Source organism: Pavona decussata, unplaced genomic scaffold (genome assembly GCF_977016875.1).
Source record: "Pavona decussata unplaced genomic scaffold, jaPavDecu1.1 SCAFFOLD_94, whole genome shotgun sequence".
Lineage (NCBI taxonomy): Eukaryota > Metazoa > Cnidaria > Anthozoa > Scleractinia > Agariciidae > Pavona > Pavona decussata.
Window position 1 is genome coordinate 1,003,435 of NW_028145511.1, and position 23,958 is coordinate 1,027,392.

A 23,958-nucleotide genomic window follows, 5' to 3' on the forward strand; every position below is an offset into this window, starting at 1 on the left:
GTGTTTTCGCAAGAGTTATCTGTGAAAGATTTGAAGTTTGAATGTAATACGTCTATCGTTAACGTTTTTTCACCAGCTTGCTTTCACGTTTAATTTTAATCATCTTTTATTCCACAAGAAGTGACGTTTACGCGGTACCTCCTTTTGTCAATGCGCATATGTTTTGCGCATCTTACCTGAAGGTGGTTCCTTGTTTTCTTGACAAAGGCATTTTTGCGCTGCTTATGACTATACGGGTCAATTTGTGCATTGTTATGTATTTTAAAGATTTTTAAAATTGTTGCTTAATTATTCCTGAAAAATGTGTGGTTTTCCCCAACCGCCCCCGTGCCGAGGAAAAACGACAGACCATTCAGCAGAATTTCTTTTCCAAGAAAATCAAGGCTCTTCATTTTGGCTAAATTAAAGAGGCCGCCCAATGCTCCAAAAAGCCCGGGGACGAGGGACGGTGATTGTGCGAAGCATGTCGTACTTAGCCACAATTTTGTTCAGTTTTGCTGTAATAGTTATTTTACGGTGTGTTCATTTGGCAAGTGGAAAATGCCCGAAGGTCAGTATAATACAGGAGCAGATTTTAGCCTTATTTAATTCGCGAAAACTTCCCACGGCTGACTCGATCAACAGTTGAGCAAGTCAAATTGCCGTCCCATGATCGGTGACGATGCCTAATCGTATTGTGTTGTTTATATCGAAGCACGAAGCTTTGCTCCACAATTTCAAGCCAGCGTATGCCTTAGACAAAGGAGAAACAATCGAGGTAAGTATAACCTCAACTGAAATGGTTGCAAGGCTGTAAAGAATTTTTTTTACTCGCTTTCAACTTTACGAAAACATTGTACGAAAGGAAAACAGTTTCAGTAGTGGAGCGAGCGCTCCTAAGCTAAGCTTTAATGTGAACTCATAAACTTGAGGTTTTTCTTTCTTTGCTTGTTTTTCAGGTGTGGGCTAAACTTATTCCAGAACCTTGGCAAGATAATCGACTTATTGTGAGTATAACAAGCTTAAGCTTACTTACAGACAGCAAAAAGTAGTACAAAGTAAGGAAATTTACTCAGAGATTCAAATCATACTTTTTCTTTACAAAATCTCTACCTAACATACTCTGCTTTTCTTATCTATTACTACAATATCAGTGCAGTTAAGATCTAACTGTCTGTCTGTCTGTCTGTAAAAACCCACAAGATTTTATATTTTTTGTTTCCCATTACTTCCTCTAGATCTCTGGATCATGTACGTCCCAATGAAAAACTGTAGTCTCTTTTTTTGGAAAGGGGGCTCTTATTATGCATGATACCCTCAGAGGGCAGCCCATGTTTAAAATTGGTTTGGGTATCTTTTTTTTTTCCATAGTAACTTCAAATCCGCACATTAATTTATTCATTAAACTTTGCAGTTACAGCTTAACTTAAATAATTTAATATTTTAAATATTGTTTTAAGCTTTCTCATAGTATTGCTATATTTTCTTTGTAATCACCTATCTGTTGTTTTAATGGCCTTTTTTTCAGGGTAGCCTGTCTAATAGTGACTACCTTGCATTCAATTTAACAAGTTGGGAAACATCGTCAGAACAGCAAGGAATAGGAGTAGTCTCCAGAGATGTTGTAAGTACTCAACAAATAGCTGATGGTAGATCATTTTATAATATTTTCATGTTCAAACAATGTTGTTAATTTAATAAAGAAATTATGCAAGGGCGGTCTGAAGTAAAGGTTGAGTTTGTTTTTCTTAAATAGGACAAAATCCAGAGGGGAAATGGTGGGAAGTTTAATTTCTCAAATGAACTGTCATAGACATAATTTATGCCAAAAATGAGGGAGATCTAATGAAAAAGGAGAAAAAATGGTTTTACATTTGAGGATTTTTGGGGACTAAAAGTTTATTCAAGAAACCAAGTGCCCTTCCCTCCCCTGCTTCTCCCAGAGTTTGATGAAAGCCAAAAATTTGTAGGCCATTTATACCCCAGTCCTTCTATGGAATGTTTCTGAGATTTGGAACTTAATCTACTGTGAGGAATAATTTGTAGTGCTGGGGAGGGAGGATTAACTCCCCCAAACAAGCGATGATAGTCTGCACCACCCCAAAGGGGTTTTTTTTTTGGGGGGGGGGAGGGGGCAGGGATCCACAAAGCCCTACTAAGTTTAAATGTATCCTATTTTGTTTTTTCAGAAAAGTCTATTGTTGGACTAGGAATAGTCTATTCCTAAGAAACAATACTGAACATATATCTTAATAACTAAACAAGATGGTGGCCTCTAAAATTTGTGATACCCATTTTCAGAGCTGGTCTGCAAAATCCACTCCTGTTTTAAGATATACAGCAAAATGGTTTAATTTTAACCTATACTCATATTTCTACACCAAAACAGTACAAATAAACTATTATCACTTGAGCAGCACCTATATATAGAATAATTAATATAAGGAGTACAGCTAGAAATAGATTACATAAGGGAGTACTGCCCCACTGTTCCCCACTGGGTATATATCAGTAGGTTTTGCTGTATACTGTATGCTGTATTGCTGTCTACACAAAGCTACAAATTATAAAGGTCAAATATTTTTGAAACACTCCCCTCCCCCACTCAGTGTTGACCCAATGTTGTTTTATGGTAACTGTTGTTAGAATGGAACATGTTTTGTACAGGATGTTACGTTGTTTTATCGTAATTAACCGTTGTTAAAGTGGAACATGTTTTGTAGAGGCAACAACATTGAAAAGGGGAAAGGGGATGTGCTCCATTGAGACTGATTCATGGTTTTTAGCCGGGATTGTAGCAGGCAGGAAGAATCGCTTAGTTTGGTCTGAGAATGGTAGAAGTTTAGTCAAGTATTAGTACAGTGACACATTCCTACACTAAAATTTTAATAAGCATTGTTTCCCACGTTTGCACAGTTATTGTTAATAATAATAATAATAATAATAATAATAATAATTTATTTACCCCCAGCAGTGTTTATAATACAAAATTGTTAGTGGGGCCGAGCATTAATTAAAATTCACAAACAAACAATAATAAATAAATTATTATTTAAATATTTGGAACATAACTGCATGGTTAAAAATCCCAACTGACAGGAAGTTAATTGTGTGATAACTGTTATTATTATTATTATTATTATTATTATTATTATTATTATTATTATTATTTGTTGTTGTTGTTTTTCTTTAAAAAAAATTGTGCTTGAAAATAGTTTTTTTAAATTGCAATGAATTGTAAACCCTATTTAATAGGGTTTTTAAATGGCATTTTTAAAATAGTTCTTTTTTCTACTTTTAACTTGTAAATAGCAATTCGCTGGGAATATGTTAATAAAGAAGTTATTTATTTAATAAAAATTATTATCATCATTATCATCATCATCATTATTATTATTATTATTTGCTTTGGCAATTTCAGATAGCTACTGTCGGACAAAACGATCAACAAACGGGAAAAAAGAAAAGGTAAAAGGTATAGATTGCTAGGTTGTTAGGTCGCTGTAGCAAATAATATTATTATTTCTGTAAATTTTGACTTATCTATGACTTGGAAATGAACTAGAAATATTCACTGTTTCTTTAGATTGAGTGAAACACCTGAAGATGTTTTGTTTACAATCAAGGCATTTTCTGAAGATACTAGTTGTGTTACCTTGAAGGCTGTAAGTCACGTACTGTATTACTTTTAATTAATCACAAAATTAATCATGGGTTGGAGGGGAAGGGTAGACAGTCTGGAGATACCTCTTCCTGTACCACCTCTGTTAAATTTTCTGTTGGAAAGGGTTGTGTAGCCTGTTCCAGGCATTCACGTGGTGGGGAGAGGTGACGAGAAACTTACTATGCATGCCTGTATAATGATAATTGGTGGGGAAGTCACTTATAAATTTATTCACCCTGCACCCCACTATGTAAATGGCTGGGACAGGCTAAGGGTTATGCAATGTGTGGTATATGCGCAATGGAAATAATGTGATGTTTTATCCTATCCAGCTGGTAACCAATTTTCTCATCTGCACTTTAGTCCAAATACCCTTGCATTAGATACCAGTATACCCAAACCACCTGACCAACCTGACTGGGGCAGGGTAAATTTGCTAATGTTTAATTCACCTCTTCAGAATATATGTAAGTTTTAAATAATGATAATTTTGTTTTATTTTTTGGTGACCCTAATTAAGGAAACAAATATAACTGTTGGATGTCCTCTGAACCGACGTATATTTCCCAGGGGGTGAGTTAGTTTACTGTTAACATTGTTAGATAAAAGGTTTTAGAAGGTTTTGTGACAAAACCTTAACCAAAATGTGGAAATTTATTGGTAGTAGTAAACAGCCTCATAAATGCCTTTACCATATTTCCTTGAAGATAAGCTCCAGCTACTTATCTCAAATTTGTCCTTAATTAGATGAGTGCTTGAATCAGATGCAGGGGATGGGAAGGGGGGGGGGGGGGTCGTTGGGTTGGGAGGCTTAATAAAGTAAGACTCAGAGTTGGTTTCATGAAAACCAGATTTAATTCCGTTGGCCGGCATAAAGCAGGCAAATCAACAATTAGCTGTAGAGTTGAGTTTAATACAGTATACTGTTAATCCGAGGTAGTTTATCCAGGGCACTACAAATGGTGCTTGTTTGAGGTGATTAGGGGTGGGGATTTGTTTTGTCAGGGTATTTTCACAAAGGTTTATTGTTGTCAGGAGGAAAGAAAATGCCAAAAATCTTGGTCTCGGTTTTGTCTTTCTCTGGACCAACGTGGCTACTCTTGTAACTGTAATTCTTTTTTTATCAGGTGGCAATGTTAGCTGAAATAGCTGCATATAGTATGGGTAATTACTGTAGAAATGAATGAATCCTAAATTAATCAACCCACCAGTCAGTGAATCAGTCAATGATTTGATAAAGCCATGTATCTCTTGCTCAAATAATATGTCAATGATCAATAGCAATGAAAGACTGAAATATCTTCCATCACTTTTTCACTCACACGTGACTCGTGAGTGACAAGTAATTTTTATGTTTTCTTCAGCAAACCAGTAAGCTGTGACGGTTTTAAAAACTATTCCTTTGTTATCCCAAGGTAAGATGATGTTCATTAGCTTTAATGCACAACAGTAATACCCACGCACTCAATAGTTATATCTTTGAAAACCCTGTTAGTTGAACGAAGCCAAAAATTGTATCACGTCTACCCCAATAATGGTTTTGTAACTGGCGGGGGTGGGTAGGGGGAGGGGGGGTTAGTATTGTTCAGGGTAAGAGATGGAGGTACCAATGCTGTATGTTTAAGTGTAGATTCACCACTGAGCCCATTCATTTCACTGAAATTTATCCAGTTTAAACCATCCGACAGTCACAGTACAATTTACAACTTGTTTAAGCACAATGGCTGGTAAAGTTTTCACAAGTCAAGAGGCTCATAATAGCTTACATTGGGTAAGATTGGCAGCCTGGAGATAGATAGAGTGGGTGCCATACTTTTGCAAAGTGAGCTATAGTCCGTGTATAACAGTATTCTGTGTTAATTTACAACATTCTTTTCATGACTGTTTTGTAAATAATGTAATGTTGTTTCTTTGTTGCAGTAATCAGCGGAAAGGCATTTTTCTTGCAAATCAGGATGTTATAGCAGACAAGGTATAAGATTTGTGTCCTTTGTAGAGTACAATGTCCCTGATAGTAAAAATGCCACAGTCGGGAAGTTCAGTCAGCATTATTGATGAAATTGTAATTTAGGTCCAATTTGCTAGTTCCTGACAATCATGAGACTAGTTCAGCAACAAAAGTGCGGGCGTGAGGTTTTGTTTGGGTTTAAAACGACATGGTTTTATTAGATCGAGCGGTTTTTAATTGAGGGTCGAAAGTGTCATGGCGGTGTGTTTCCTTTGGTTTTGCTTTTGTATGCTCTGTGCTTGGTTGGAAAAACTGGCGCCACTTTTTCAACCAATGAGAAGCCAAACCAAACCCAATCGTATCTCGGTCGCACGCGTTTTCCCGCGCTTGGCGCCGGTACCACGTATTTGCTTCGAGTTCTGATCGGTTCATTGCACTGTTTAAGTCTTGTGATTGGGCAGAGTAATTATTTTGGTTTTATGACACGTAACTAAAACGCGCTCTATCACAGAGTTTCAATACAAACCCATTTTCCCTCTGTTCACATCAACCGCGTATACATCTACAGCATCACAACAAATGTCATTTCTCTCTTCAGCGTGTTGAATACGACTTCTTCAAGTTGGGATGTCCTTTCACTGTACGGAAGAATGAACCCTTTAAACCAGTTATTGACCTGTAAGTTGTTAAGTTCTCAATAAAGCGGTTTTCAATTGAGTGTCGAAAGTAATTCCGCATTTGCTTTGGTTTTCCTTTACTTCGCTCTGTGATTGGTTAACAAAATTCGCGCAACTTTCTCAACCAATGAGAAACAAAAACGAAAATTAATGGTGATTTGCTCGCACGCGTTTTCCCGCGCTTGGCGCCAGTTACGTGTATTTGCTTTATATTCTGATTGGTTAATTGCGCTGTTTACGTTTGTTGTGATTGGTCAGAATAATTACTTTGATACTGGTTTTACGACACTCAAATGGAAACTTCACCAATAAATAAATAAATAAATAAATAAATAAATAAATAAATGAATAGATAAATAAATAAATAAATAAATAAATAAATAAATAAATGAATGAATAAATAAATAAATAAATAAATAAATAAACAAATGATAAAATAATAAATATAAGGTTGGGGCCTTTCAATTCCCCTCTATCAGGAGCTCAAAATGCAGAAAGTTTTTTTTATTTTGTTTGAGTGTACGTTTTCACAATTTTCTGGTAACGAGCGGAGAAATCAAGGGGGCCTGGGGTTTGATAGTGGAGGCGCGGTGGTGTAGTGGTTAACGCGTCGGACTTTCGATCGGACGGTCGGAGGATCTGAGGGTCGTTGGCTCGAGGCCAGGTTGGTCTCTTCATTGCTGTGTTGTTTCCTTAGACAAGAAACTTTGCTCCACTTTGTCTCTCTTCACCCAGGTGTATAAATGGGTACCGGCGACATACTGCTGGGAGTAACCTTACGATGGATTAGCATCCCATCCTGGGGGGAGTAGCAATACTCCTAGTTTCTTCATGCGACAGAAACCGGGCTAAGCTCCGGCCGTGTGGACCACTTAGGCTCTGGTGCGACTTCACCTAGGGTTTGATAGGACGACAAGCACTGCAGTCGCTTTTATGTGAGGGTACACTCCACCCCCCACCCCCTTTCCCCAAAGTGTCATTTACCAGTCGTTATCATACTTTTCAGATATGACGGAGAAACGCTTGTTAAAGAAGTAGACGCAAACTATGTCTTGTGGGAACATAATGGCCGAGTTGGTTTCCAATACAGTGCAACTATGAAGGAGGTATAGTCAAGGTTGCATTGATAGGCTGGAACTTGTAAGCACTACTGGGGCGGTGTGGTAGCTGCAGAAAAATGTAAAAAGAAAAATGGTATTCAGAGGCGACTGAAAGAGCGTGAAGAACGAGGAGAGTGTGCAAAGCTCGACGAGATGGCACAAAAAATGAGGAGAGTTATAAGCGTGATAAGAAAACCGAAAGAGCACGAGAAGAGAGTGCGTTAGACGAGTAAGTGCAAAGCGCGAGGAGCGAGGAGGGAGCGGAAAGCGCGAAGCGGGGGGAGGGGAAAATCACGAGGAGGGAGAGCGCAAAGCGCGTGGGGAGAGAGGAAAAGCGCGTGGTAAGAAAGGGAAAGCGCGAGGAAGGAGAGCACAAAACGCGAGGAGAGCGCGCAAAGCGCGAGAAAAGAGAAGATGAATACACAGCCCGAGGAGAGATATAGAACATGAGGAGAAGGCGGAAAGCGTGATGGGGAGAGTTCAAAGCGCGAGGAGAGGGAGTGAGAGTATGCGATCAACTCTTTCCCACTGTCTTCTATATTTGTTTTCTTCAACACAGGCTGGATGCACCAGTGAAGCACAGAGTTGGGAGAAGATGGTGAAATTCGTGGAAGGTCAGAACAAAGAGACAGCTTGGTCTAAAACGGTATGCACCAGTGCTAAAACTGAGTTGTCCGGAGAAATCTGCACAGGAACTTTGCAGCGAGAAAATGACAGAAATAAGGGGAAAAGGGGGAAAAAATAGAAGACATTACGCTTTTCAAGCACAAATCGCGTGTAATTTCTCTGTCAGCAAAGAGCCAATCAAGATGTCAATCGCATGTCCTCAATTCCTCACGTTTAATAATTATTAACAATTATTCAAACATATTTATACAGGATTGCTGCATCAGTTTTAAGAAGAAAACTGCCATCAATGCAGGTCCTATTAAAAAATAAATAAATAAATAAAAATAAAAAGAGATCACAAATATTCTAAGATGGTAACATTAAAAGGAAGTTTCAAACAGTCATAAATTCTAAGAATTATTAAAAATGTTTCCATCTTTGTAAAAAAAAAAAAAAACAGCGCGCTTGGTGCATTCTAAGTTAACTTTTTCCAAAATAAGGTCATAATTATTTCTAGTTTTGTAGTAGTGAATGTCATCGTTTCTCACATTAAAATAATTAAAAAAGTATCTGGGAACTCTATTTGAAATGCATTCATTAACAAATGTTAAAATAATCTATTTTTATTCCCATGCCATTCATGTTTATTTTTTCAATTTAACAGAATTACCGCAGCTGTTTTGAAGATGCCACAAATGGTCCTGTGAACATTGCTGATCTTGATCAACCTTATGAGATCCTGAACAGTTCCACAGCCTCTTCACATGTCCTGTGGAATGATGTTGGCATGTTTCTCTTTACTCTGACAGTCATTGATCCAGATTTCAGGTGAGAGGATACTCGGTCGGTCATGATGGTTTAAAAGAGACCTTAAGATCGAGGTTTGGCCATCTTACCGCAAACGCCAAACCGCGGTTTGCGGTTAGCGGTTTCACGTTAGCCGTCTGCCCATATTTGGGACTTAAGATCCACGGGTGATAGCACCGGTGAATTATGAGAAATTAGTACAAAACAAGATGGCTGCTGCTCGAAGATGAGATGTAAATTTTGATGTGTTTGTTGGATTTTATTGATTAATGAGAGCAGAACACTAAATCACTGACCCTCTTCAAATCAGACAAGACTACAAAGATCTGCTGGACGTTATGTAGCTGGATGATAGCAGTTCTGAAGGTTCGTCTTCGAGCGATGAAGATCCCGATTTCTTATTTCTAGTATGCCTTCACATATCAGAGATCTGCTTTTATTTTACTCTGTTTATCGTAGTTTAACCACAAAGTAATCCGACTGGCAAAACAGTTCCAGCAACAAATAGCCGGCTGCTATGTTTGTTTTCAATTCATTCGTTCGTTCACTTCTATTTTAGTTGAGAAATCGTCTTCGAAATTACGTTTCTATGAAAAAGAACTCGATAATCAATAAGCGGAATAGTTCTAAAAAGTAGTATTTCCTCTCAAACGTGGGATTGTGATGTTTTAGGGTGCAAAAAACTTGCGGTAAATCACTTACCTCTAGAGCGTGGTCTTGACGTACAAACGTGAACCTCAGACGGCAAGGCACTGGTCACGTGACTTCTTGACGTTCGCGGTTCGCGGGAAATGCCGAAAAACCTCAATTTTAAGGTTTCTAATACTGCAGTCATGTATGAGTCGTATTCCCCCACCCACTCCTCCCCTTCCGGTTATAGTTACTTCCATAGTAAATAGGGACTAAAGCACGACGGGAACGCCAACGAAAACATCACTTAGACCGCTGACCGGTGAGCTCAGTTGGGAGAGCACCTATTGTGCGGGAGGTCGCGGGTTCAAACCCCGGCCGGACCAACACTCGGGGTCTTTAAATAACCGAGGAGAAAGTACTGTCTTTGTAATGACATCTGCAAACGGTTAGACTTTCTAGTCTTCTCGGATAAGGACGATAAACCCTAGGTCCTGTCTCACAACACTTGTTCCTAATAATTTTGTTGGACGCTAAAAAACCCACACACGATTCATAAAGAGTGGAAGACGTCTATCTCTATCTCTGATTTCATCTTTCTTTCACATTCGTGCGTGGGTTGGGTGGGTAGATGAGATCAAAATATGGACTATTAGCGGCTGCCAGTGGCGCCTTTACCGTGCTGACGTCCGATCTCACTCCACAGAAGAATTGTAAACCGCCATGAGACCATGTGACATGTGCGGTATATAAATGCATTACCATAGAAATAAATATTTACGTTATCTGATCTACTTTGTGATTATTCCATCCCGATCAACTCGGAATTATCCAGAAACATAATCAGTGGCAACGACGTTCAAGCCCATTAAAAGAAAGAAAACTTCACCGTCGTGTGCCCACGTGCTCCTTAAAACTTTGAATTTGGTCATTTCAGGTCGTTGTTGTGCAGAGGACGTCAGAGAATTGTACTCAGTTTTTTTAACGCACGTGCAGAGCCATTGTTTTACCCACTCTGATTCGTTGGAGCCCCCTCCCACCCCACCTCCAAGTGCGTGCGCAATAGTTGTTTCAGATTTTTCTTGCACTCTTGCGTACCAGTACTAATCGATTAATTTATGTGATAGCTTTTGTAATCTGACGGTGGAGTTTGCTGTTCAAGTGATTGATGTTGGAAGCCGGATGGAAGAGATTCCTACCTTTGTTGTCCTTGGCTCGTCATGTCTAACCATCGCAATTGTGATCTTATCCGCTTACTACACAACCGTTGTCTGCTGGAACTGACCAGGGCGATGTTATGGGAAACGACTCAACGACTTACCTTGAATTTAAACGGACTTTGCGGCCATTTTAGTGTCAGTTGGAAAGCTTAAAGGTGATTGGATTGTTAAAAAGCGACAACTGAAGTTTGAGAAAGGACAAAAATCTAACAACGTACTTAATGGGAATGATGTATTTATCAATAAATGACACAGGCATGCTTGGAAAAAAAATCCGAGTGCTCCTATCAGGAGTCGAACCTAAGACCTTCTTATTATTAGTTCGAAAAGCCCTACCACTGAGCTACAGGAGACTCGTGGAAGCTAAGGCCATTAAACTGGGTTCCATCACATTATTCCCATTGCGGCATATGCCACACATTGACGTTCCAATCCTAGCAGTCACGCATTGACATTCCAATCCTAGCAGTATGCAGGATGTTTGTCCCATGAACCTAGTTTAATGGCCGTAGCTCCCACGAGTCTCCTGTAGCTCAGTGGTAGAGCATCCGAACTAGTTAATCGGAAGGTCTTAAGTTCGACTCCTATAGGGGCACTCGGATTTTTTTCCGAACATACTAGTGTCATTTACTGATAAATACATCATTCTTATTTGTTCACCAGGCTTAACATATTCCATCGCATTATTTCCAAAGTACTTAAATGTTTGTATTGTATTTATATCCAATCATAGTATGAAAAAATATGCATCTTTTTTCCAGTTGAAGTGTTGCGTTTTGAGTCCTCATTAGGTAATACAAGCGGATTAACGAAGTCGTTTTTTTCCTTTCTCTATTTGTCAATTCAAGCGTTAGAACTTAATACATGTGTATATCAGGAAGTTACGAGATAATCTACACACAGCCATGATACACACAAGACAAACACCTACTAAACACTGACAAACAAGAACAAAATATATCTGATATAAAAAATTGCTGTTTCAGAGCAAATAGATTTTGGAACGAAATATTTCAAGGTTATCTCAACGCATCTTCTTCCGTCGTTTGATCTTGTTAATTGGTCACGTGATGGAATCACGTGATCCTTTGATCTTGTTAGTCGGTCACGTGATTTTCCATCACGTGACCGTTGAATAGCGTCGAATACCGGTGCTAGGTCCAGCTCTCCATCGCTGTTCAATGTTGGATTTAGGCCTCCTTGACCCAGCGTGCGTTTGTCCTTGAGGTTTACTTTCGTTCCGAAAACTATTTACTCTGAGTCAGTACTGTTTTTTTCATTACATTGTACTATGTTTCCAGAGCTGATCCCAGTTGTTCAAAGAACGGACAACACTCTCCAGTGGATAAATCGCTATCCAGCCGATAAAATTGACTCCAACTAATACATTTTATCTGCTGGATAGCCACTTATCCGCTGGAAAAAGTTAAACGCTCTTTACTAGGAAGATGATATTTTAAGTAAAATATAAATATTGTCGTACAACCCGTGTCGTGGACATAGAAAACAACATGCTCTTGCTAAAATACGTCTTATATATCGTAGCGTCAACAAATCAGTTAAAATTGTTACAGGCTGTCTGCCAGTTAATTAAGCCGTAATGTTATTGGCTGTAAAGCTAGATCAGCCTTTTTTGTGTTCCTTGGATTGACCGCTGGTCTATTTTTGGTGAAACTGGTTGTTTTCTCCATTGTTTGTCTGTCTCGTTGATGTCGTCATTTTAAACAATAATGAAAACCTTTATAACACCCATATAAAAACGAAAACCTATATAAAACCTATATAACCTATAGTAAACAACGAAAATACATGCAAGTTCGAAATGGTACTTGAGGGAGGGGACGGTTGAATTTGCCTCACATTTACTGCAAAGAGCGATAGCCGAGTGGTAAAAAATGAACTTGGAATGAAAGATGGCGTGTTTCAGACGCAGTCGTCCAGTGCAAACAGACCCAAATATGTCACTGATCTAACGCCGCCTTTAAGTGAACGGTTTTCAAAATGCCCGGATAAATTTATTCTTCCACTCATCATTTCTCTGGGAGGGAGGGATAGGGGGGTGGAGACTAATGATTCTGGCCGATCAGAAGTGATTGTAACAAACGGATAAACCTAGTGAACCAATTAGATTCAAGTAGTGGATGTAACCCAAGAGGCTCGGGAAAACATGACTGTTTTTATCTGCACCCTGGTTTTGATGGAGAAGTTGGCGCGAGTTGAAACCAGGGCGCAGAAAAGAATGGGCGGTGAAACGCGCACTCGGCTCTTGAGCGATGTGTGATGCGGAGTAGGACTGGGGCGAGCGCGCTCGAGAGCGCTCAAGGCGGCGATGGAGATCAATAGGTGATGAAGAAAACGGATTACTACAAGAGAACGGTACAAGATTTGAACTTACTTTCAATTTAAATATTATGCCAATTTGAGTTTGAAGCTGTAGGTGATAACGATCGGGTTACATATGTTAAACAAGCAACAATTTTATATGAAATAAGTTTCGCTTCTTCGAAGAATGGTGTTGTTGACTCTTGGGCGCGAAGAGACAAATGCTTATTACCAGTGATCTGAGGCAGCTTGAGGCATAGGATTTAAAGTAGACATAGAACAACCTTAGCTTGTTCAGCTCCGTTAATTTCGTTTTGAACTTTTTTGAACTTTTTGAGTTAGAAACCATAGAACTCAGTGCATCCTCTACGCGTAGTTTATTTAGGTAAGAAACTTTAAATAGAGTAGCTGTCCTCGTCGAGGTCGGCGGCTCGAAACATCGTGCATCGTGTTATCGCAACTTTTTGAAAGGAATAGAAAGTTTTTCTTTGTAACAGTTGTCAAGTTAAGTTAAAATGTTGTTGTCAAGTTCACGTGTGGTTATGGCTTCAGGAATGAAAATAATTTGATTATCACCTGTGAGCCCCAGTGTGCGGGTCTTTAAACAAGAGAATAGCAGTTTTTTCATCACCACAGCGTTTAAAAAATTGTGACGAGTCTGGACGAACATCGCCATCATGCTCTACCCCACGGGGCCTTGACAGTGTGGACAGAAATGTTGTTGAAGAAAGATTATCAGCTTCAGTTGACAAGCCGAGCAGATCAAGGAAAAGGCTTTTTTATTCATCACAATCCGCCGGCTGTCTGTGGTATTTGGCTAAATTCAGATTGATACTCCAGTTGATACTCCCTCGTGTGCTACACCGGTAAAAGCAAGTTCAGTTGATGTCACAAATACAAGAGAACATGAAGCAATTTGTTACAAAACGAAACCACCAGTAGATAACAGGCCGAAACCAAAGTCAGATCTTAGCTGGGTACCTCACGTGTTCAAAGTGACACACCCCTCGCTGCAGATGAGCTACTGTTATATGCACTAATGACCATTGTCTTTCCCACTCAAACATTTTGTAAAACCACTCAGAAGAAAAATACGATAACATTGTACAGGTTATCTATCAGGTTTTTGGAGTCCAATATAACAGCCAAAGTGTGAAGAATTATTTCTATTTCTATTTCCGTGACTATCGTTCAAAGTCAGAACAAGCACTGCATTTCATAGCTTGGCAGACCATGTTTGACCTCCAGGTAATGACTATTATTTTCTCTCTATATAAAAATCTATGGCATACTTATCTTCCATGAATATGAATGTCATGGGGGGGGGGGGGGGGGGGTTGTGAGAGATTCTGTGGGTGAGAAGGCAGCATTCAATAAACATCATAATACATAACACCATCCCTTTATTGTCTTTTGGTGGCCCGTAACTAAATTGACAATTCAACCTACCCTTTTGTGAAGCACAACCAAGGGACCCCTTCTTAGGGGACCCCCCAATGGCAACCTCTCTCATATTGACTACACTACGGAGCCCTACGCCCTCACCTCCTCCCCTCCCGCAACTTACTTGTCTAAAAAGTACCGCTTGCCATTCTGGGCCTCACTTCAGGTACCAATGGGACTGAATACAGGGGATTCTGCTTAATGAGCTTTAGAATTATTACTTATAATTTCTTTTACAATTTTCAGGTGACAATATTATTGTAGCTACCAATGAACTACTATGTTTCATTGGGACCCAAGAGTTTATAAATGAATATGGGGAACTGTTTTTGATCCTTCAGAAACTAAATCAGGACTTTGTAGAGTCATTTTTCTCGTGTCAAAGGCAAATGTGTGGAGGCACACAAAATATGACAGCCTTTGTATATGGCTACAATGTGAATGGCTACACAACCTTTCAAGCTACCAAGGCCTTGGCCAACAAGCAAACCAATGTCTATGAATTGGAGGAGTGTACGTAAGTCATATTTCAATGAGGAGCAACAGCTTCCTCAAAGATTAAGCAAAGATGGTATATTTGACATGGTGGAATGGATTGTTGACATATGAAGACAATATTGATATCAAAGTCCCAAAGCCCCAAAGATTTATAAAACTATCTAAAAGAAAAATGTTTACAATCAACAACAGTAAAATACCAACAATTTACAGCGCAATTTGAACTCAAGAAATGTGCTTGGTTTGCTGTTTCTTATGAATGCATTCATTTGTATAGCTGCCAACTTTTACAAATGCAAATTCTATCCTGGGAGTTCCAGGAGTTTCCGAAGATGTCGTAAGATCTCACCATCTTTAATTACTGTCCCTTGATTTTTTCGACAGATTTAAAACACATACGCACAACATCATTCACCGCTCCTACAAACTTGTGCAGGCTCTTCTCCAAACCTCTGCCACTCTGGGGATGTTTCGAAAACGAAGACCCCAAAAGCGAAGACCGAAGACCTAAGGCCCCCCTCATCGAAAACGAAGACCCCTGATCGAAAACGAAGACCCCCTGATCGAAAACGAAGACCCCCTCCACTATGTACCCTGCACCCCACTATGTAAATGGCTGGGACAGGCTAAGGGTTATGCAATGTGTGGTATATGCGCAATGGAAATAATGTGATGTTTTATCCTATCCAGCTGGTAACCAATTTTCTCATCTGCACTTTAGTCCAAATACCCTTGCATTAGATACCAGTATACCCAAACCACCTGACCAACCTGACTGGGGCAGGGTAAATTTGCTAATGTTTAATTCACCTCTTCAGAATATATGTAAGTTTTAAATAATGATAATTTTGTTTTATTTTTTGGTGACCCTAATTAAGGAAACAAATATAACTGTTGGATGTCCTCTGAACCGACGTATATTTCCCAGGGGGTGAGTTAGTTTACTGTTAACATTGTTAGATAAAAGGTTTTAGAAGGTTTTGTGACAAAACCTTAACCAAAATGTGGAAATTTATTGGTAGTAGTAAACAGCCTCATAAATGCCTATACCATATTTCCTTGAAGATAAGCTCCAGCTACTTATCTCAAATTTGTCCTTAATTAGATGAGTGCTTGAATCAGATGCAGGGGATGGGAAGGGGGGGGGGGGGGTCGTTGGGTTGGGAGGCTTAATAAAGTAAGACTCAGAGTTGGTTTCATGAAAACCAGATTTAATTCCGTTGGCCGGCATAAAGCAGGCAAATCAACAATTAGCTGTAGAGTTGAGTTTAATACAGTATACTGTTAATCCGAGGTAGTTTATCCAGGGCACTACAAATGGTGCTTGTTTGAGGTGATTAGGGGTGGGGATTTGTTTTGTCAGGGTATTTTCACAAAGGTTTATTGTTGTCAGGAGGAAAGAAAATGCCAAAAATCTTGGTCTCGGTTTTGTCTTTCTCTGGACCAACGTGGCTACTCTTGTAACTGTAATTCTTTTTTTATCAGGTGGCAATGTTAGCTGAAATAGCTGCATATAGTATGGGTAATTACTGTAGAAATGAATGAATCCTAAATTAATCAACCCACCAGTCAGTGAATCAGTCAAGTAAGAGATAAATACCGAGAACGGAGGTATTAATCCATATACATCCCGAGGGCCGTAGGCCCGAGGGATGTATATAGATTAATACCGACGTTCGAGGTATTTATCTGACTTATTTCATGAATAGCGATCCTTTGTTCAAGGGGACAAACGCCGGCTAATTAGTACCGTCACACTTAGGTGAGAAACGGAGAACAATAGAAGCAATCTGATGTGTGCGTTTCTCGCAGTACTGCTAATGTAAATGAGGGATTTATCTGTATAAATCCCTCGTTTCAGTTAGTTTAATATTCATGAAGTATGTAAGTTAAATAAAGGATGTTGAATAACAAAAGAAAATGTGTGATTCATGAAATAATGATTTGATAAAGCCATGTATCTCTTGCTCAAATAATATGTCAATGATCAATAGCAATGAAAGACTGAAATATCTTCCATCACTTTTTCACTCACACGTGACTCGTGAGTGACAAGTAATTTTTATGTTTTCTTCAGCAAACCAGTAAGCTGTGACGGTTTTAAAAACTATTCCTTTGTTATCCCAAGGTAAGACGATGTTCATTAGCTTTAATGCACAACAGTAATACCCACGCACTCAATAGTTATATCTTTGAAAACCCTGTTAGTTGAACGAAGCCAAAAATTGTATCACGTCTACCCCAATAATGGTCTTGGAACTGGCGGGGGTGGGTAGGGGGAGGGGGGGTTAGTATTGGTCAGGGTAAGAGATGGAGGTACCAATGCTGTATGTTTAAGTGTAGATTCACCACTGAGCCCATTCATTTCACTGAAATTTATCCAGTTTAAACCATCCGACAGTCACAGTACAATTTACAACTTGTTTAAGCACAATGGCTGGTAAAGTTTTCACAAGTCAAGAGGCTCATAATAGCTTACATTGGGTAAGATTGGCAGCCTGGAGATAGATAGAGTGGGTGCCATACTTTTGCAAAGTGAGCTATAGTCCGTGTATAACAGTATTCTGTGTTAATTTACAACATTTTTTTCATGACTGTTTTGTAAATAATGTAATGTTGTTTCTTTGTTACAGTAATCAGCGGAAAGGCATTTTTCTTGCAAATCAGGATGTTATAGCAGACAAGGTATAAGATTTGTGTCCTTTGTAGAGTACAATGTCCCTGATAGTAAAAATGCCACAGTCGGGAAGTTCAGTCAGCATTATTGATGAAATTGTAATTTAGGTCCGATTTGCTAGTTCCTGACAATCATGAGACTAGTTCAGCAACAAAAGTGCGGGCGTGAGGTTTTGTTTGGGTTTAAAACGACATGGTTTTATTAGATCGAGCGGTTTTTAATTGAGGGTCGAAAGTGTCATGGCGGTGTGTTTCCTTTGGTTTTGCTTTTGTATGCTCTGTGATTGGTTGGAAAAACTGGCGCCACTTTTTCAACCAATGAGAAGCCAAACCAAACCCAATCGTATCTCGGTCGCACGCGTTTTCCCGCGCTTGGCGCCGGTACCACGTATTTGCTTCGAGTTCTGATTGGTTCATTGCACTGTTTAAGTCTTATGATTGGCCAGAGTAATTATTTTGGTTTTGGTTTTATGACACGTAACTAAAACGCGCTCTATCACAGAGTTTCAATACAAACCCATTTTCCCTCTGTTCACATCAACCGCGTATACATCTACAGCATCACAACAAATGTCATTTCTCTCTTCAGCGTGTTGAATACGACTTCTTCAAGTTGGGATGTCCTTTCACTGTACGGAAGAATGAACCCTTTAAACCAGTTATTGACCTGTAAGTTGTTAAGTTCTCAATAAAGCGATTTTCACTTGAGTGTCGAAAGTAATTCCGCATTTGCTTTGGTTTTCCTTTACTTCGCTCTGTGATTGGTTACCAAAATTCGCGCAACTTTCTCAACCAATGAGAAACAAAAACGAAAATTAATGGTGATTTGCTCGCACGCGTTTTTCCCGCGCTTGGCGCCAGTTACGTGTATTTGCTTTATATTCTGATTGGTTAATTGCGCTGTTTACGTTTGTTGTGAATGGTCAGAATAATTACTTTGATACTGGTTTTACGACACTCAAATGGAAACTTCACTAATAAATAAATAAATGAATGAATGAATGAATGAATGAATGAATAAATAAATAAATAAATAAATAAACAAATGATAAAATGATAAATATAAGGTTGGGGCCTTTCAATTCCCCTCTATCAGAAGCTCAAACCGCAGAAAGTTTTTTATTTTATTTGAGTGTACGTTTTCACAATTTTCCGGTACCGAGCGGAGTAATCAGGGGGCCTGGGGTTTGATAGGACGACGGACACCGCTGTCGCTTTTATGTGAAAGTATACTCACCCCCCCCCCCCCCCCCGCCTCCTTCCCCCAGAAAAGTAACATTACTAGTCGTTATCATACTTTTTAGATATGACGGAGAAACGCTTGTTAAAGAAGTCGACGCAAACTATGTCTTGTGGGAACATTATGGCCGAGTTGGTTTCCAATACAGTGCAACTATGAAGGAGGTATAGTCAAGGTTACATTGATAGGCTGGAGCTTGTAAGCACTAATGGGGCGGTGTGGTAGCTGCAAGAAAATATAAAAAGATGGTATTCAGGGGCGACTGAAAGAGCGCGAAGTACGAGGAGAGAGTGCAAAGCTCGACGAGATGGCACAAAAAGCAAGGAGAGTTGGAAGCGTGATGAAAACACCAAAAGAGCGAGGGGTGAACACAAAGCACGATTAGAGAGGGCGCAAGACCACAAAGTGCAAAACGCGAGGAGGGAGCGGAAAGCGCGCGGGGAGACGTGAAAAACCCGAGGAAAGGGAGCACAAAACGCGAGGAGAGAGCTAATGCGCGTAGGAAGAGGGGGAAAGCGCGAGGAAGGAGGGCACAAAACGCGTGGAGAGAGCGCAAAGCGCGAGCAAAGAGAAGATGAGTACAGAGCCCGAGGAGAGATACAGATCGTGAGGAGAGGGCGGAAAGCGTGATGTGGAGAGTTCAGCGCGAGGAAACAGAGTGAGAGCATACGAACAACTCTTTCCCACTGTCTTCTATATTTGATTTCTTCAACACAGGCTGGATGCACCAGTGAAGCACAGAGTTGGGAGAAGATGGTGCAATTCGTGGAGGGTCAGAACAAAGAGACAGCTTGGTCTAAAACGGTATGCACTAGTGCTAAAACTGAGTTGACCAGAGAAATCCGCAAAGGAACTTGGCAGCGAGAAAATGACAGAAATAAGGAAAAAAGGGAAAAAAAATTGGAGACACTATGCTTTTCAAGCAAAAATCGCGTGAAATTTCTCTGTCAGCAAAGAGCCGATCAAGATTGAACCAACGACAATCGTGGATCGCATGTCCGCAATTCAATACCGCGTTAAATAACCTATTTTTATTCCCATGCCATCCATGTTTATTTTTTTCAATTTAACAGAATTACCGCAGCTGTTTTGAAGATGTCACAAATGGTCCTGTGAACATTGCTGATCTTGATCAACCTTATGAGATCCTGAACAGTTCGACAGCCTCTTCACTTGTCCTGTGGAATGATGTCGGCATGTTTCTCTTTACACTGACAGTCATTGATCCAGATTTCAGGTGAGAGGATACTCGGCCGGTCATGATGGTTTAATAGAGACCTTAAGATCGAGGTTTGGCCATCTTACCGCAAACGCCAAACCGCGGTTTGCGGTTTCAATTTTGAATTTGGTCATTTCAGGTCGTTGTTGTGCAGAGGACGTCAGAGAATTGTAGTAAGTTTTTTTTAACGCACGTGCAGAGCCATTGTTTTACCCACTCTGATTCGTTGGAGCCCCCTCCCACCCCTCCCCCAAGTGCGTGCGCAATAGTTGTTTCAGATTTTTCTTGCACTCTTGCGTACCATTACTAATCGATGAATTTCTGTGGTAGCTTTTGTAATCTGACGGTGGAGTTTGCTGTTCAAGTGATTGATGTTGGAAGCAGGATGGAAGAGATTCCTACCTTTGTTGTCCTTGGCTCGTCATGTCTGACCATCGCAATTGTGATCTTATCCGCTTACTACACAACTGTCGTCTGCTGGAACTGACCAGGGCGATGTTATGGGAAACGACTTACCTTGAATTTAAACGGACTTTGCGGCCATTTTAGTGTCAGTTGGAAAGCTTAAAGGTGATTGGATTGTTAAAAAGCGACAACTGAAGTTTGAGAAAGGACAAAAATCTAACAACGTACTTAATGGGAATGATGTATTTATCAATAAATGACACAGGCATGCTTGGAAAAAAAATCCGAGTGCTCCTATCAGGAGTGGAACCTAAGACCTTCTGATTATTAGTTCGAAAAGCCCTACCACTGAGCTACAGGAGACTCGTGGAAGCTAAGGCCATTAAACTGGGTTCCATCACATTATTTCCATTGCGGCATATGCCACACATTGACGTTCCAATCCTAGCAGTATGCAGGATGTTTGTCCCATGAACCTAGTCTAATGGCCTTAGCTCCCACGAGTCTCCTGTAGCTCAGTGGTAGAGCATCCGAACTAGTAAATCGGAAGGTCTTAGGTTCGACTCCTATAGGGGCACTCGGATTTTTTTCCGAACATACCAGTGTCATTTACTGATAAATACATCATTCTTATTTGTTCACCAGGCTTAACATATTCCATCGCATTATTTCCAAAGTACTTAAATGTTTGTATCGTATTTATATCCAATCATAGTATGAAAAAATATGCATCTTTTTTCCAGTTGAAGTGTTGCGTTTTGAGTCCTCATTAGGTAATACAGGCGGATTAACGAAGTCGTTTTTTCCTTTCTCTATTTGTCAATTCAAGAGTTAGAACTTAATACATGTGTATATCAGGAAGTTACGAGATAATCTACACACAGCCATGATACGCACAAGACAAACACCTACTAAACACTGACAAACAAGAACAAAATATATCTGATATAAAAAATTGCTGTTTCAGAGCAAATAGATTTTGGAACGAAATATTTCAAGGTTATCTCAACGCATCTTCTTCCGTCGTTTGATCTTGTTAATCGGTCACGTGATGGAATCACGTGATCCTTTGATCTTGTTAGTCGGTCACATGATTTTCCATCACGTGACCGTTGAATAGCGTCGAATACCGGTGCTAGGTCCAGCTCTCCATCGCTGTTCAATGTTGGATTTAGGCCTCCTTGACCCAGCGTGCGTTTGTCCTTGAGGTTTACTTTCGTTCCGAAAACTATTTACTCTGAGTCAGTACTGTTTTTTTCATTACATTGTACTGTTTCCAGAGCTGACCCCAGTTGTTCAAAGAACGGACAACACTCTCCAGTGGATAAATCGCTATCCAGCCGATAAAATTGACTCCAACCAATACATTTTATCTGCTGGATAGCCACTTATCCGCTGGAAAAAGTTAAACGCTCTTTACTAGGAAGATGATATTTTAAGTAAAATATAAATATTGTCGTACAACCCGTGTCGTGGACATAGAAAACAACATGCTCTTGCTAAAATACGTCTTATATATCGTAGCGTCAACAAATCAGTTAAAATTGTTACAGGCTGTCTGCCAGTTAATTAAGCCGTAATGTTATTGGCTGTAAAGCTAGATCAGCCTTTTTTGTGTTCCTTGGATTGACCGCTGGTCTATTTTTGGTGAAACTGGTTGTTTTCTCCATTGTTTGTCTGCCTCGTTGATGTCGTCATTTTAAACAATAATGAAAACCTTTATAACACCCATATAAATACGAAAACCTACATAAAACCTATATAACCTATAGTAAACAACGAAAATACATGCAAGTTCGAAATAGTACTTGAGGGAGGGGACGGTTGAATTTGCCTCACATTTACTGCAAAGAGCGATAGCCGAGTGGTAAAAAATGAACTTGGAATGAAAGATGGCGTTTTTCAGACGCAGTCGTCCAGTGCAAACAGACTCAAATTGAACGGTTTTCAAAATGCCCGGATAAATTTATTCTTCCACTCATCATTTCTCTGGGAGGGAGGGGTAGGGGGGTGGAGAGGACATTGCGTATGACACTAATGATTCTGGCCAATCAGAAGTGATTGTTACAAACATAAACCTAGTGAACCAATTAGATCCAAGTAGTGGATGTAACCTAAGAGGCTCGGGAAAACATGACTGTTTTTATCTGCACCCTGAGGATTTGGATGGAGAAATTGGCGCGAGTTGAAACTAATTACGGAGCGTCGCAAAGACAGCAGAACGTACATCGCTCATCGAGCTTGTTATTCAACTAAGCATTGACAACAGGCATTGACGTCAAACATTTATGCTTTTTATGGTCTTTTAATCGACTTTTTGCGCGTTAAATTTCAATAAACCCGTGAAATAGCTTTAAGTCACCAACTGAATTGGCATGATTCATGAATTCCTTAGTTCTCGATTTGATCAGCGCTCCGATACCTTAGACTTGTGAATTAATGAGAGAGATTGGCAACCCCCTGCTATTTATTCAAAAGACGTTTCATTTGTAGCAAAATCTCGTACCCGGAGTCCTCAGGTTCTTTGGCCAGCGGTTGGTCGTCAGAAGAGACTCTGGGGAATTCGGAAAAAAAAAATTTGATTGGCTGCTCCGTAACGGCTTGCATTGTTTTACCGCAGAAATCCTGCCGTTGTAAAATGCCAGTTCCCAAGAGTCTCCCCGGGGTAGGTACTTCATATATGGTAACTATAATGTACCGAGATACATAATTTTTTTTAAATTTTTTTTTTTTAAGAACACTTTATTGAGTGTTACCTACACAAAAAACTAGCTACACAACTTACAATACAGCTAACACCGGTACTAACAATTATATCGTTACTTGCAATACGATGCTAATTACTTACAACACTTACATACTTACAACTGACGGTACTAACGATGTTTACAATACTTATGATGCGTTTTAAACTACAAACTTAAGCAACAAATTACACATTACTTGCTGGCACACGACAGCCTTGTAAAGCGATATAGCAAATTAAAAAAAAAATGAACTAAAATTAAAAGGCTCAAAGACTTATTTGCAACTTAGATTTATGTTTTTCAATTTCAAGGTGACTCTTTAATACAGCACAATAGGCTGCCCAGATATACTCTTTTTCTTTTCGTGACGCAGTATAGATGTAGTATTTGGCAATAATTAAACAGAGGTTCAAGCCAAGATGACGAGAGAGATCTCTAGTGAATCCGTATATTATTTCTTGTTCTGATAAGGTGATTGAATTTAGGGTTTTTCCCTTCCACCGGAGGGAAAATTGAGTCCAAAAAGTCTGCACAAAAAGGCAAGTTACGAAAAGGTGTTTCAATGTTTGTTTCTCGTTACAAAGGTGGCATTGCTCTTTTTGAACAAGCGAATCCCTGAAAAGAGTGGCATTAGTTGGTAAAATATGATCTTAAACTGAGAGATAGCAAGTCTAATGTCTTTAGTAACTTTGAAGGGAATGCTGTAAGTGAGTTGTATCGATTCTTTGTCGAAGTTAGCCTGTTTCATCCTCCTCTCTGCTGTAGGTCTTTCGA

At 39.6% G+C, this 23,958-nt stretch overlaps 2 protein-coding genes across 2 annotated transcripts; both read left to right on the top strand.

Annotated features, from left to right (window-relative positions):
* Positions 1–439: 439 nt before the first annotated feature.
* Positions 440–13,140, top strand: LOC146473271 (cation channel sperm-associated auxiliary subunit epsilon-like). The gene is made up of 14 exons (XM_085118487.1): positions 440–550; positions 695–757; positions 939–986; positions 1,508–1,603; positions 3,401–3,447; positions 3,566–3,644; positions 4,164–4,216; positions 5,008–5,058; positions 5,564–5,615; positions 6,190–6,269; positions 7,275–7,374; positions 7,928–8,014; positions 8,642–8,805; positions 10,542–13,140. The coding sequence occupies exons 1-14, from the start codon at positions 464–466 to the stop codon at positions 10,696–10,698; spliced, it is 1,164 nt and encodes a 387-aa protein (XP_084974613.1). The 5' UTR covers positions 440–463; the 3' UTR covers positions 10,699–13,140.
* A 2,596-nt stretch (positions 13,141–15,736) lies between these two features.
* Positions 15,737–21,330, top strand: LOC146473272 (cation channel sperm-associated auxiliary subunit epsilon-like). Its single transcript, XM_085118630.1, has 8 exons — positions 15,737–15,828; positions 16,975–17,025; positions 17,531–17,582; positions 18,163–18,242; positions 18,878–18,977; positions 19,531–19,617; positions 19,887–20,050; positions 20,363–21,330. The coding sequence occupies exons 1-8, from the start codon at positions 15,737–15,739 to the stop codon at positions 20,517–20,519; spliced, it is 783 nt and encodes a 260-aa protein (XP_084974756.1). The 3' UTR covers positions 20,520–21,330.
* Positions 21,331–23,958: the final 2,628 nt, after the last annotated feature.